Source organism: Neltuma alba, unplaced genomic scaffold (genome assembly GCF_004799145.2).
Source record: "Neltuma alba isolate B1F8T4 unplaced genomic scaffold, ASM479914v2 tig00001210_pilon, whole genome shotgun sequence".
Taxonomy (NCBI): Eukaryota; Viridiplantae; Streptophyta; class Magnoliopsida; order Fabales; family Fabaceae; genus Neltuma; species Neltuma alba.
The window spans coordinates 476585-491203 of NW_021632377.1; the positions used below are offsets into that span (position 1 = coordinate 476585).

The 14619-nt window shown below is 37.5% G+C and overlaps 1 protein-coding gene across 1 annotated transcript; it reads right to left on the reverse strand.

Annotated features, from left to right (window-relative positions):
* Positions 1 to 432: 432 nt before the first annotated feature.
* Positions 433 to 13391, reverse strand: LOC114753427 (callose synthase 5). The gene is given in 44 exon segments (XM_028942121.1): positions 433 to 663; positions 779 to 964; positions 1066 to 1116; positions 1242 to 1990; positions 1993 to 2038; positions 2418 to 2647; positions 2728 to 2840; positions 3108 to 3191; positions 3279 to 3394; positions 3483 to 3602; positions 3692 to 3803; positions 3906 to 4095; positions 4234 to 4302; positions 4383 to 4508; positions 4590 to 4699; positions 4777 to 4928; positions 5075 to 5192; positions 5339 to 5433; positions 5536 to 5659; positions 6251 to 6411; positions 6529 to 6617; positions 6729 to 6819; positions 6914 to 7036; positions 7413 to 7499; positions 7592 to 7641; positions 7738 to 7819; positions 7919 to 7979; positions 8089 to 8141; positions 8489 to 8823; positions 9201 to 9315; positions 9397 to 9528; positions 9613 to 9691; positions 9793 to 9869; positions 9952 to 10089; positions 10221 to 10292; positions 10294 to 10354; positions 10503 to 10594; positions 10762 to 10854; positions 10968 to 11096; positions 11177 to 11287; positions 11426 to 11522; positions 11669 to 11790; positions 13010 to 13110; positions 13211 to 13391. Coding segments are annotated over 44 exon segments (5754 nt in total).
* Between the last annotated feature and the right edge of the window lie 1228 nt (positions 13392 to 14619).

Below are 14619 nucleotides of genomic sequence, written 5' to 3' on the forward strand. Positions count from 1 at the left end.
TCTCTCATATTTATATATTTTTTCCCAAACTAATCCTTTTAACAATAGTAATTCGAGCCAATACATTTGATTAATAAGGATATTTTAGGAAAGACAGTATCTATTTATTACAAATAACTAACTTAACTTCTTTTCTTAATCTCTTCAAATTAGTCAACTAGCTTTTATAATTAGGACCGGAGGTAGTATTTACTACCACTCACAAATAAGCATATTTTCTCCCCGGTCAAAAGAAAAATCAGGCTGCATCATTCAAAATACTTAAAATAGCAGTATTTTTCTGTCTCTGGCGAACTGCAATTTTTCCTTACTTAAAAATCACAGCCTTCTTTCTTTCTCACCGTGCAACCTGCAGAGATTCTGTAACATAATTGCTTGCTTCTATCCTCAAAATGTGTGTGCCTGGGCCTCATCGTGCTCCCATTAAGGATGTCACTTGTGCTTCTTCCCACCAGCAAGAATCCTCTGGATCTGAAGCCCTCGGCTGAATGCTTGGTTGAACAGAAGCCTCGTCTGGAATTCTGACACAAATGGGAACCAAGCCAATATCGCCACTGGTGCAAAAATTACCACTCCCATCAAGTATTCATAACCCCTTGCTAAAGCCCTCACGGACCCCCACATCCCTAGCAACTTCACCATTGGCCTGCATGCTTGTGCTATCTGTTCATCACATAAGCTTAAACCCATCATTATGTAGTTAAGGATTATTTAAGATCAAGTGTATTATCTTCAACTTGATCGATGACAAAAATGTAAGCTAAAAATAAACGAGCACCTGTACGAGTGCCCATCCTGTTGGCATAAAGGCTAGTAGGCTTGCAAAGATATCTCCAACTGTGAGATCCATGAGAGTAAACATTAAGACCAGAATGACAATGGCCCCAATGAACAGAGCGAATTTCAGAAGACGAAACATCAGCTGAAAATCCGCACTAAACTTCTTTCTGCCAAGAGATACAATCTGCAATTTCAGATGTCACCAATTGCTCAGATAATCAATAACGCTCAAGCAGAGAAAGTAGTTCTTGTCGGAATGAACTCTAGTTTTTACTGATTACTGACCTTCAAGATGACCATGACAGCTACTATGACTAGCCAGGATAGACCATAAATCTGAAGAGAAAATGATAGTCAAATCATAAGAATTTTCGTACCCAATCATAGAAGAAGAGGTGGAGTATTAGATCTAAGAGTTCGACATTAAACTAAGAAAAAAGAATAATAGCAAGCACAATCACCATTATGCTCTTGTCGCCTCTGGCTATATTTAGATGATAGACAATTCCATACTGATAGATAAAGAAGCGCAGGGCAAGAATACTCTCGATGGTTCGCCCTAAACGCCCAGTGTACTTCAGGTGCTCCTGTTCTTCATCCCACCACGATTCCCAGCTCTTGTTTGCAGGAACACCAATACCACCGTGACTGTTTATCCATTTTGACCAATCATCCCAATCCTCAACTATCTTCTGCCACTCGAATCCAGAAGGATTGAAAAGGAAAGGAGCGAATAGAAAAGAACACACCAAAAACCACATTGACAGTGTGATAAGGGTATACGATACTGAGTCGGTAGCCGCAGATCCATAAATCCGATAGCATATAAGCAATATGGCCAGCTCCATTCCCTTTGTAAAGTGACTCCTGGAGTACAATCTGTAGTTCTCTGCAAACTTCTCATGTCGGACCACAAAACCACGGCCAGTTGCTCTATATTTTGCCCCACCATGCAGGAGAGTACGACCAAAATAATGCACCTTCGTACCAAGCGAGAAAGTGAAGAAAACAGCTGCTAGTTGCAATTGCATTATTACCAAGTCACTTAAAGCAGTTCTGAATCCTCTCTCTAGTCCAATTTCCATTATCATAGGGACAGTCATCACAAGACCTATTTGAACAATAGATTGTGAAGCCATGGCTGCCTTCAGAGCATCATCACCCTTTCTCCTAGCGTACTTAACTATGTCGTTCTCAAGTCCACTTAAAGAAGGTAAAGTTTGCCATATAGATATGCGTAAACCATGATGACCACCATCTGCAAACAAGAAAAAGAAAGCTTTAGTGACAGACTCAGAAGAGGAGCTAGTAATTAAGTGACGAGGACAAATTATATAGATTACGTGAGGAAAATATAAGCTATCATTGTTGCGAAATATCTCTATCAGCTGGATCCCTTGATTTGAATAAACCTTATGTAGGTTGGGGATATTTCTAAAATACGCGCGCACACAGCTGGAGTTCCAACTGATGACAAATCTATTTCCATTTCCCTTTACTCTGATTGGTATATCAATCTTTTCCTTGAACCATTAACATTGGTTTGAATGCCAGTATTAAAATCAATCCTAACAAGTAAAAGACCATGCATGTAACATCACGGTGGAAACCGTAGCACCAAAAAAAAAAATGATTACCATTGAGCTGACATAAAATCCAATAGTTGTAAAATAACATGACAGCATGCGGAAAAAGTCAAAACGATGTCCCAGACGGTAGATATCCCTGCTTAATGTTTGCTCTCCGTTACCGCAAGCTACTTTTGCTTCGAAAAGTGAGATTTGATTGAGCCCAACATCTCTACCCTTACCAACTTGGATATATTCATGATGAGTAACATTGCCTCGTCTGAGTGTTGAGTTGAAACCTAGAGGCCAAAGGCATAAGAAGCAAGAAAAGAAATCCGGATAATATGTAATAATGGAATACATGTATCAAGAATGTTACCAGCAAAAATATCCTCGCTCAGATTGATGCCTCGAGAAGCCTTGCTTATTCCTCCACGTGTGATGTGGAAAATTCTATCAAAAACGTCGGGGTGACCATAGTGGAATCGAACCCTAAAATTGAACAAACCCATTATAAGCCGGAAAACGGGTCTCTAATAATTCATATTGTGTCTACTCTAATTTCTTCCTCGACAGCACATGAAAGTCTACAAGGTTTAAAGAATGCTGCATTAGCTTGAGATGAAGCAGTCGTCCTTTAGTCAAGTGCTTGTGGGCATTCATAATTTGTTATGAAAGAGGGCAAAAAAAAAAAAAAAGGCACGCGATTATAAATCACTCATACAATGAAATGGAATAATGGATAAGAGAAAAACCTACTTCAGGGGTCTTGCAAGAACTCTTTGACCAATCGTGACAAAACTTGTTTCTTGATTTGACATGAACCAAGCCAAGGAGGAGACACTGTAACAAGTGATTATTAGGAGTATTTAAGATATTTTCCAAACAAGAGAATGTGCTCACTCTTATTAAGATGAAAATTCTTCAGACCTGCCAGTAAATATATGCTCACGGACACCTAATATTGTAGGTCGGCGCACCCCATGATCCTCGTTAAATTCTTCCAGAAGGTTACGCATTTTCAAAGCTTCTTCCAAGTAATTATCCTGGAAAATATCGGCGAGTACCCCATCTAAGTAAACCACATAGCTATTATCTACTTGTTACTATAGTATCAAATTCATAATAATTTACCTGGTTCATGTCAATAGCCTGAAGAGCTTCCCCTCTAGTAAATATGATGGCATGATTCTGATTTTCTGGTTTCCCTTCTCCCAACTTAGCTGGGCCCGGAAGTTTTATTCGATATATTTCCTTCAGGGAAGATAAAAGCAATTACTTCTGAGGTAAAGATGAGTAGTAAATAGTTTTTTTTTTTTTTCCTGGGTTCAATATGTACTTACTTGATCGAGATTGTCCATAGCTTTGATTAGTACAGAATAATAAACCTTCTGTGCTTTTACACCCTCTCTTTCTTCAACTTCGTCAATATATGCCACACGAAGCGAGGGATTGCTACAATTGAAGAACCAAAATTAGACCAAGGGCGCGTCAGGAAATCGAAAGGAAGTACATATGCACTAAAACCCGACATCTTTTATTAACAGGTCAACATACTTAACCATCAAATTCAGGATATCTGTCGCACGGCGGTCTCCGCTGCGCTTCTGATTCCCATAGTTCTGACAGGTAGCAACGTATGTGAATTTCAAATCAGCCACAGCCTCGAGATTGGTATATAAGGATCTCTGGCTCCTTTTATCTTCCTCCGATGGAACTGTAACAGCTTTATAGCCATCAAGAATCTCTGATAACAATAAAATAAAAAGAAAATATAGTTAGACATTGCACTTCTTAGTCGATAACACAAGGGAAGTTTAAGTATGACGGTCTAGTACACGGCACCCCAGGATGGAAAAACTATAAAACAAAATTATTCTTTTACCTTGATCATTAGCCATGTCAAGAAAAGCCTGAAGCTTCAAAGCCCGGCGGTAGTACATCATTCCCCTGACTGCGGCAATAAGTTTATAAATGAATACAAGAGTGAAATTGTTAATCAACCTAATCAGGAAGCATTCATCATTATTGTACCTGTTCTGCAAAGTGTTTGCCCTCTTAATGAAGCCCAGTGACGAAGCTGCAATATATTTTCCTCTTTCTCCCATATTTCACTGTCTTTCTTGCAGTCAAGTCGCTCCATGAAGTTATTCCACTCATCTATTATAAAGTAATGAGATTATAGCAAGCCTGCCTTCATTCAAAAAGTAAAATCTCGCCGCCTGCTTTAGTTGTACAAACCTGGGTAAATCTTTTGCAGGTAATATATGATTGACACGCCATCTTCATTCTCAACCTCAAGGTCAGTCTTAGAGTAGACGGTCTCTTCACTATAGTATGGAGTTAGGACACTGCAAACAAAAAAATTCTTGTTATATTATCTAACGTTATAGAGCCCATTCTTATCTATTAGAATCCGGTGACACACCTGAATGACAGCATTTTGCGAACTCGCGGCGCGCGTGGCATATCCATGAACAAGGAATTGGTAAAGAAAGCAATCCTTCTGCGTGCTTCAAGGTTAGTTGGAATCTCAATTGCTGACTCCTTCACCGTCAGTAGTAGATAAAGACGGTTTATCTGAAACGATTGCAAGCAGCAAAAATATTTTATAATGAAATGTTTACTGGACCAGTTGGTAAAAATATCATGTACAAAAAAAAACCGTAAAAATTGTAACAATCAACTATGTACCAATTATGAGGCCAAAAAAAATACAAAGTTACCTGTTCCTCCCATTTTGCTGTAACCAAAGGAGGGAATACTATAGCTGGTTTTTCATCAGTACCAGCAAAATGTTGCCTTCCAGTGTCCTTACTATTATGTATAAGTTCTTGCAACTCACTGCAAAGCATCACATCAAAATAAATGAAGCTTATCACTATCTCTTTCGAGGAGCTATTAACATGATTTTACTATTGGCCAAAAAATAAACATGATTTAACAATGCTCCAAGTACACTATTCACCAATTCAGTTCGATTGACAAACCTGATTTCATTTACCATCATATCACGAGTAATCACTTCTAAAATGTCTTGTAGCAAGAGTACCACTGCACCCCGCTTGGCTTGATCTGCGGCTTTCTATAACGATAAAGAACAGTGTGTAAACTCCAAATAAAATACTTCGTCAGAGACAATCAAGAAATCCTTCAAGCTACAAGTTTTTTCCTTTTAATGGCTCACCAAGATTTCCACGAGCTCGACGAACTTCTTACATAGGGAAGGCAAAAATCCCATTCTGAAATTTGTAAGAAGAGTATTCTTTGAGATATTACTTTCCACTTCGTTGATGATGATGGCCACTATCCTGTTTCATCGCAATGAGCTCAGAAGTCCAGGCAATGATGCGATTTTAATGAATTTTCTACAGTTTCAACGATATATACTGATGAAAAAGAATGAGGAAAAACAAAAGGCTGATAACTAATACTTTTTAATTATCCAAGCAAATTAAAAATCCTTGGTCATGCAAAATAAAGTTCTCCTTATTAATTATTATTTAAAGTAGATGAGGGTCTAACAAAAATAAATTAGGTAAATCAACCATATCTACTTTTCATTCCTTTTAAGAAGTAACGTATAAAAGAAAAAAAATTATATATGGGAGCACTTCACAAATCATATACATGCATTCATTATGTATATCTAATAATATATTGTATGCATGCATGTATAATATATATATATATATATAGAAAACAGCTGACACAGCAGTTCAATTTTTATCCGTGCAAATCAGGTAATGGTTTGTGTGCTTGTTTGGAAATTTTGTAAATGACCAAAAGGATCCCTAATTGGACTCCAGAGGAAAAAAAAAAAGGCAATAGTTCATATTGAAACGGAAACTAAAAATAGTTGAAGGTGAACATGAGGAAATTTTCAAAAACCCAAAGTGCACCTCTTTTCAGTTTCTCCAACCACCATAGTGTTTAGGACATTTTTAAGAGATTCGTAGCATTCGATCACAGCACATTTCAAATATTCATCTGCAAATATACGCTTGTGAAGGTCGCTCTCCCTTCCTCGAAATTGAACGGCCATGTCCAGTGCTACAGGAATCTGCAAAGATTGTTAGAATGTACGTAAATGATCGGAACAGGCAACATATAATTCTTAAAAAGGAAAAGTGCCCCAAAAAAATAAAAAAAGAAAGAAAGACTAAACTCAAATACATGCCTTGCTAGCAAGCAAAAAGGGAGGCCACTGAATAATTTTCAGGCTCGGATCTGAGGAGTAAGGAACCAACAAAAGATCCATCTCCCTGTTATATGAAAACATAGTTTAGTTCAGGGCTCTAACTGAAGTGATAGATCATGAAAGGAAAAGACGGTCTGAGAAATAAACTAAATAGAGTTTGGATCCCGGGCCTTTCCTATCACTAATAATATCTTCTTCACGGAAACTGCAAATAATTTCATTCCACAACTGGGCAAATTTGGAAGCTTCGATCCTTCTACTTGCAGAAATCTATACAACATGGAACTTAAGTAAAGATGAAATATTAATGACAGCAATCTACTAAGCAACAAAACGTTAAAGCCCAAAAAGATGTTAGAGAAACCTCAGCAAATCGCTTTGACAAAGAAAATTTCTTTTTCTGTTTCATATCTGTAGGCACCAAAGATGTGTTGAATGCACCAGGTAATGACTGAAACCTGGACCTTAGCATGCCCAGAGTTCGTATCTGTACAAGCAAAAAGCTTAACATCCAACATGAGTCATATGCTTTACATGACGTTGTATACTATATTACAATTCATATTCATAATTTATAAATAGTATAATTTCCTGTATAATTTTTTATACAAATACAGATTTGAGGAGTTGACCTAACTCATCTTTAGTTTTTTTTTTTTTTTGGTTGATGTCCAGAATTCTATGTTTGCAATAGGGTCCTCTAAATTTCTTTTTTTTTTTGGTACATTCCTCTAAATTTCTAATATAGATGAGTAAGTCCGAATTGTAGGGCCGGGCTACATAAAATGAATAAAGCCCATGTGTACAATCCCAAGTTCCGTCCAACATATCAAGAGAGGTTTGGGGAAAAAGTTGATGTTTACCTCTCCCAGACGATCGAAGGCCCCAACAACACCGCCATACAAAGTTGAGAATATGGCGTACCAAATTTGAGAGTCCATGAAATAAACCTACATTGAACATGTCAAATCTCTGAGGTGCCGACCAAAAGGACGAGAAGATTAAAATATCCGAACAAAAACAGGAAACACAGCATACACACCAAAAGTATGGGAGCCCATAGCGCTAAAACCGCGCCATAGTTGTATTTAGCTGCACATATAGGAAGTAAGCCATTTAGATAAAAGACTTTGAAATTAAACAATTAGATCCATTCAGGTCATGAGAAAGAAAAGGAAGATATACTACCATTAGGGAAAAATTCATGCCAAGCAAAATGAATTCGCCGAATGCTCATTATTTCCTTCGTCGGTTCAATTAGAGGTTTTATCTATGTATGGAAGAGAAAGTTGTTAATGGAAAACCAACAATCCAGAAAGCTTCTCAAGAACAGTTCTAGCAAACAAATACTGCACATAATCAAAATTACCTGCAGAAAAAAGCTTACTGCAAATTTAGAAGCAAAAAGCAGCAACCAGAAAATAGTATACCTGAAATACAAGAGACGACCAGACAATCAAACAATTTTAAGGCAACAAAAACCCAGGGAAGGACCACAGATTATTTGAGCATGATTCTTGAGTATTCTGCAAAACTCACTTTAGAAGAGCAAATTGACTTTCATGCATTCCCCTTCCAACGTAGATTCTTGGCTGCGGGAGGTGAAAGAATAAATAAGAAGATGAAAAGAATATAATATAAACTCAGAGCTTTCCGACTGCTTAGGAATAGGCTGCGGCAAGATTTTCATGATTTACAGTCTTCTTCCACAATACATGGATGATTTTCTATTTTAAGGGTGATTAATAAAAAGAAAAGAAACAAAATTGACTGTACTGTTTCATATACTTCTAGTTAGTGTTTCATGTATATTTGCATTGGTTTCACAACAAACAACTAGTAGCCTTAAAAATACTTTACAATATTTATGAAGAGAGAAAGAAAGAGGTTATATTTGCCAGTGAATGAGTTATGTAAGCATAATGCAACGGCAACACACCTGTGACCACCACAAGAGAAGTCTAACAATATGCCAGTCAGAGTTTTCGATCCAACGCCTAAGCATTGGAAAAAGAAAGAGAACAGCTGCTAGTAAATTTGGAAGCATATATAATGCAACTGCCAGGATATACAATGCTGGAATGCTCCTTATTTCATCGAAAAAGGACAGCAACTTCTTAATGCTTTGTGGGGGATGGTCAACGGAATTCATGTAGAAGACTGGAAGAATGATAACCCATGCAAGACTAACAATGATTTTAAGAATATTTCTTAGCACGTCACTGAATCTCCATCGATGATGGCCCGGAAAGTTAAGGATCAAGTCCAAGATGCCTGGGTCAATATAAAAAGGAATGGAAACTACGATCAATTTATGTGAACAAAGACCAAAAACATGAAGGCAGAAAAAAGTCGAGGATAAAGATATAGTGATATAGATTCTACTGCCAAACTTTATTTTTTTAAATAATGAGTTGAATTTAACTGAACTTTGAAGCATATTTTTCTATTACCGTAAGACGTTTAGATACTTTTATTATAATCTCAGCCATAAACCCGGATAAAATTCAATGTTATACTTTTTGTACTACCATCGCTTGAGAAGTTGCTACTGCTTATATGATCACGACTTCAGTTCAATCAAATGATAAGTTAAGCACGAGACAAGAGATCCGGTATAGGAGACATTTACATGAAAGCATAAACCGTACTTTGCAGGAAGCGCAGAATGGCCGCGGTAATGAATATACTTGATAGATCATATAAGACATCTTTCTTAAAGATATCCGCTACTGAAATTCCTTGCCATGCAATAATAATCAATACCTGCGATAAGAATGTGCAAGCCTTGTCATAAGTAGATCAGGGGAGAGAAACATCATACTTCCTTCTGTTTAAGTAATATACCTGCAAACCCAGTAAATAGAACGTCCAAAGACGATCGAAGCTGTGGAAAATATGCCAAAATGTCCGGGTCTCAACGAAGTTCGATTTTCCAGTGCTTCTAGAATTAGATTTTCTCTGAGCACCTTTTCTTCCCTGATACAGAAATTTTACACTCAGTGAACGAAAAAGTATTCTATGATGAAGGCTGCGCTCCTACAGAATACAAGTAACTAGCACCTGTGCCATGCTGGAAGTCGATTTAAAAAAGTCACCATCATCACGCATGGGCCATCCAAGAGAAAAGCAATCAGATGACCTGAAGCAGAATGCCAAAAAAAAAAAAAAAGAATATTTAATGAACTGATGAACCCATCAAACAAAGTCGTTGTCCATGTCAAGATCTAAAGCTAAACGAACCAGAAATACTCATTTAGATCATCATAGTTGCACCAAGTTGTGTGAGAAGCTGTTCCATTTTTACTCTTTTCGGCTTCCTGTCGAATTTATTCAGCATCATTGAAACTTAGCATATGTACTTGCCAAAGTATGTCAAAAATGTTGGACAGCAATACGGACCTTTTCAATTACTCGGTAGAGGGGAGTTATAACCTTGCGCAGAAATGCTTCATCATCACCACCGTAAGAAGGCTTAATATTTTCACCGGTAACAATACTGACATTTCCGGCCAATAAGCCATGGAGCTCATACGCCATCTAAAGTAATTGTCAGACATTGTTAGTATATTTTGAAAAATTTTAGTAAGCACCTCCAGGATAAATTAACATTTGGTCAGACATTCCAGGATAGCATAAGAAAATTCGAAGATTAAGGAAGTTTTACTTACATTGTGGAATATATAGCAGAGACATTCCGGCATGAAGCGAACATTAGCTGCTTCACCCCAGATGAGAAGATAGAAGATAAAGACCCATGTAAAGCAACTTCCTCTGCTGTATCTCTTGTTGGCCTTGAGGAAGTCTGTGAAAAACACCAAGATAAATGATACACAAGTCAATTTTGGCATCACAAGATTCTGATTTATTCTTGAAATGTTTGTGAAAACCAAAACACGCATGAAAGCCAAATGTCACAAATGTTCGTTGGTGCAGGCATGCTTATATCTCACCGTAAACTATGTTTTCGTCCCAAAAATTTGCACCAGTTTTTGTAGTTCTTAAAGAGATCTTTCATCACTGCATCAACTGCTCGATCATCAAGCTGTATTTCACCAAACACAAATTTAATACGTGGGGGAAAAAAGGCAGGGCTACTCAGTTAACTAGAGAATTCTAAATTTACTTAGTATTCCGTGTTTCTTCTTTAACTCGGTCTAATTTTAATCTAAAATGCTTTCACCAAATACGAGGAAGTATAGGTTTACGTGCCTTGTTGAGCGGCTCAGGTTTGGGAATCAGTCTTATATGAGAGTTAGCAAGAAGCAGAATCAAATGCTCCCTCTGATTCCTGACGTTGTCCCTCTGGATCCAAATAAACCAAACGCGTTAATAACATAGGGTGGTCGAATAAAAAAAATTCAGGTATGCACAGATTTTTTCATTCTCTCCATTTATCTTTGGAGTGGATTACATGCCTGGAACCCGAACATGGCCCTAAGCCAATCAAGCAGGTCTAACTCTCCAGCTTTTTGCCTTTGTTGCTCGAATGAATTAGGCCAGTTCAGGCCACGAGTGTTTCCTAGTGCCGAAACAGCTGCCTTGATCTAATGTGGGAAAAGCCAAAGGATTCAATAAAATGCCAAATGAAACAGGATGAGATATCCAGCTACTGAAGAAGGATTACCTCTTCAAGCTGCATAATGGGCTGAGAAGCCCCTGCAGAATCCAGGGGAAGAATATTATAAGGCGCATAATATTCCGTCCTTTCCTGGACATCTCTAGCAGCCGCGATAATCTGCTTACACAAAATTTATAGCTATCATATCTCCAGGATTTGGATGTTGCGAGAGAGAAAAAAAAAGCGTGAAAATGTATATATAAGGTACACACATTCTCGACAAAATCAATCTAAATTATTTGAATCGTGGCTTACCTCAGGAGCTACTTCCTCAACCTTCTCGGTTTTATTAACGGCACAAAGCACTTCGAAAAGGACTCCGGCGGTCTGATAAGCCTTGCCGAGCTGGGCTCTGCAAAAGACGGAGCGAACAAACCTTGCTACTTAGCATATAAGCAGTTGAAGGAAAATTTATACAAATGAGAACCAGAGAGAACATTCAAGCTTCAAAGTAAAAACAAATAAGCTTATTATTCTTATATGAATTCGAGCAAGTACCGGTCTGCCTGCTCCCCCTGGTCTAGAGCTCTGACGTATTGTTCGTAATACTGCTTATAGTAAGCCTGTATTTCCCGCGCATCTGTCTTCTTAACCCGAGAGGCAAGACTGGATGCGTTGTCCTGGAATTGGACGGATAGTGAGTTGGAATGAGAGGAAAAAGAAACAGTTAACTTCACATGTTATTTCACGCGCCGAATCTCTCTGTTCCCATGTTATTTCTAAGGCAGTATAACTGTAGCAGGTCAAAGCTATGGCTGACTAAAATTCGGTGAACTTCGTTGACTTAAAAAAATGAATAGATAGTTTTTTTTTAAAAGAAAAAATATCGATAGATTTAAATGCAAACTATTGGGAGAATTAGGTGTGCCAATTGAGATAAGTAACATTATTAGGTTTACGATCAGCTGTCACAGTCGCTGTTGTAGGGCAGGGGCATAAATTGATCGGACGAAGTAAATGATAAAATATATTTTAAATAAAAGAATCTTAAAATAGAGCGAGTAGAAGGAACTGGGAGGTATTGAGTAAAATAATACTACAGTTTTAAAAGTATTTTTATGACATATAAAGTAAATATGTTAAGAAATTTGTCTCGATTTATAAAAAAAAAAAATTCTTTGAAAGCACTTTTTGAACAATCCAAACACCTTCAAATATCACTAAAATAGGGGGAAGGACAAAATGTAAGAAAAATAATAAATTATAAAAACGTTATTTTTTTTTTGGAAACAAATTATAAGAACATTCTAAATTTCCAATTCATCGTGTTACAATATTACACTCACTATTTAAAAGCTATTAAATTGTTTAATTAATTTGAGAGAATTTGAGTTTTAATTAAAAAATAAAGAATAAATCTTACTTTTAACCCCTCTCTGTATTTAGAGTTTACGGGGGGGGGGGGAACAAACCACAAAAAAAAAAAGTGCTTAGAGGCAGTCACCTAAAATTATGTCAACTTTAACTCCAGCAGAAATCATCTTATCCAGCTATACACAAATGGTCTTCAGAACTTTTCAATGCATAATTTAATTTTCTGGGGCTTCTTTTTAATATTACTACATAATTTGGTTTGAAGAGATATACTTTAAGTACAGAATTTTTAAAAAAAAAGAAGTACTAGTATATTATGATGAATTTAAAAAATAAACATTGTCACTTGGTTGTGCGTATTCACAATTAAATGTGTTTGGCACATTGATTAAGAAAAAACTGTGTTTGGAATTTGGATCGGCCAAAAAGAAGGAGGGGAAAAAAGTTTTTGGCGCTGTCCTTCCTTGGGTAAGGTAATTAATTACAAACGAACGAGAGAAATGAAAAAACAACGGTTTCATTTACCCTCTCCAATCGCTGCAGCAGTAAGGTCTTGAACTGCCTAACGCCACGCCCGCTGGAACTTTGATCCAACCTGTGCGCCTTCTCGAAAGCATAGAAGCGACCTTCCAAATTAAAACAAACAAACCAATATCGAATTAATTTTGTGGGATAATGCGCTGAGGAGGGTTCGAAATCGAATCAATCTGTGAACGTATTGATTACATAGATAGGCAACCCTGGGGCGCTCGGATTCAATCTCATTGGCGACTCGGAGAATGGGTGCGATGGAGGCAAGAGAGGAAGGAACAACTTCATTATCAAAGACCTCGGTCGAGAAGGTGGTAGCGGCGCTTCGTGACGGCCGTCTCGTCAGTGATTGCGGAGCGAACTCGTGATTCGTCATTGGCGTCGGCGACCACCTCCGGGCCGTGATTTAATCAATTTTCTTCTCCTCGTCGTCTCTGTCAAGACGATCGATCATCAACGTTGTCTGTCGTCCTTGGCGTGCATCTTAAAATACACACAGAACACAACGAACATTCAGATTATATTCCCAAAAACCAAACTGACGGCATCAAAAACTTCATGCTTCATTGTGCATGCAGTCTATAATGCATGATAAATGTGTGAGAGTGTATGTGAGTGAGAGAGAGAGAGGATTTGAAATTACCAGAACATTTTTGTGAAGCGCTTGGAGCCAAACCACCAAAACTGGCGAATTAAAAATCAAGAAACTGCGAAGCCTAATTATTCGCACGTGAAGATCCAAGAAATTCACCGATAGAAAGAACTAAGCGAACTAAATCGCCATTCTTCAATACGCACTGTATGATACGAGTGAGAGAGAGTGAGAGTGATCGCGGAAATGACAAAAACTTTTTGAAGCGCGAAGAAAATGGAGGCAACGAGATTCACAAATTAAAAAATAATGAAAGAGTGAGAAACGTAATTTGCCGTCAAGGTCAGAGAAAACTCGAGAAAACGATGCTTCAATGGAAATAATGCGTGAGCCTCTTGAATGATAACGGCAAGGAACAAAGAAGAGAAATTATAATTCCAAAACAGAAGAAGAAGAAGAAAGAAAGCAGAGTACTGGAGGCAACTGGAATTTTGTAAAACAGAGCAAGAAAGGGAAACGGAAATCGGAGGATGAAACAGAAAATGTGGAGAGTGAAGGAGAAAGAGAGGTTAGAGAAGACGACACGTGGTTCAATGGCGAGGGAGAGTGGAATTCGGAGAAAAAAGAGAAGAAGATGAGCTTGCCTGTGCTGTAAGATTCAATGGAAGTTTCTTCCTCTTCCTCTTTCCTTGGATTCAACACTAACAGATTGTCAATGTCCTCGTCCCGTCAAGCCCCTTGTGCCTGAAGCTCACAATGGCAATTTCAACTTTCAAAACAACAACTTTTCCGTTTTCTTTGTTTATATATAGAGAAGGGCCGGTCTGTGAAATTAAGATGCAGTTATATATTTTATCACGGAAAGGGTAAATGTTTTTGGCATTTTTAGAAAAATAGCACAGTTTTTAGAGTGTTTAAATGTTTCAAAATATTTTGACAAGAAAAATGTTTTCAAAATGTAAAATATTTTTAAAAAATGTTTTATAAATAAACTTATTCCAAAATTTCTCAC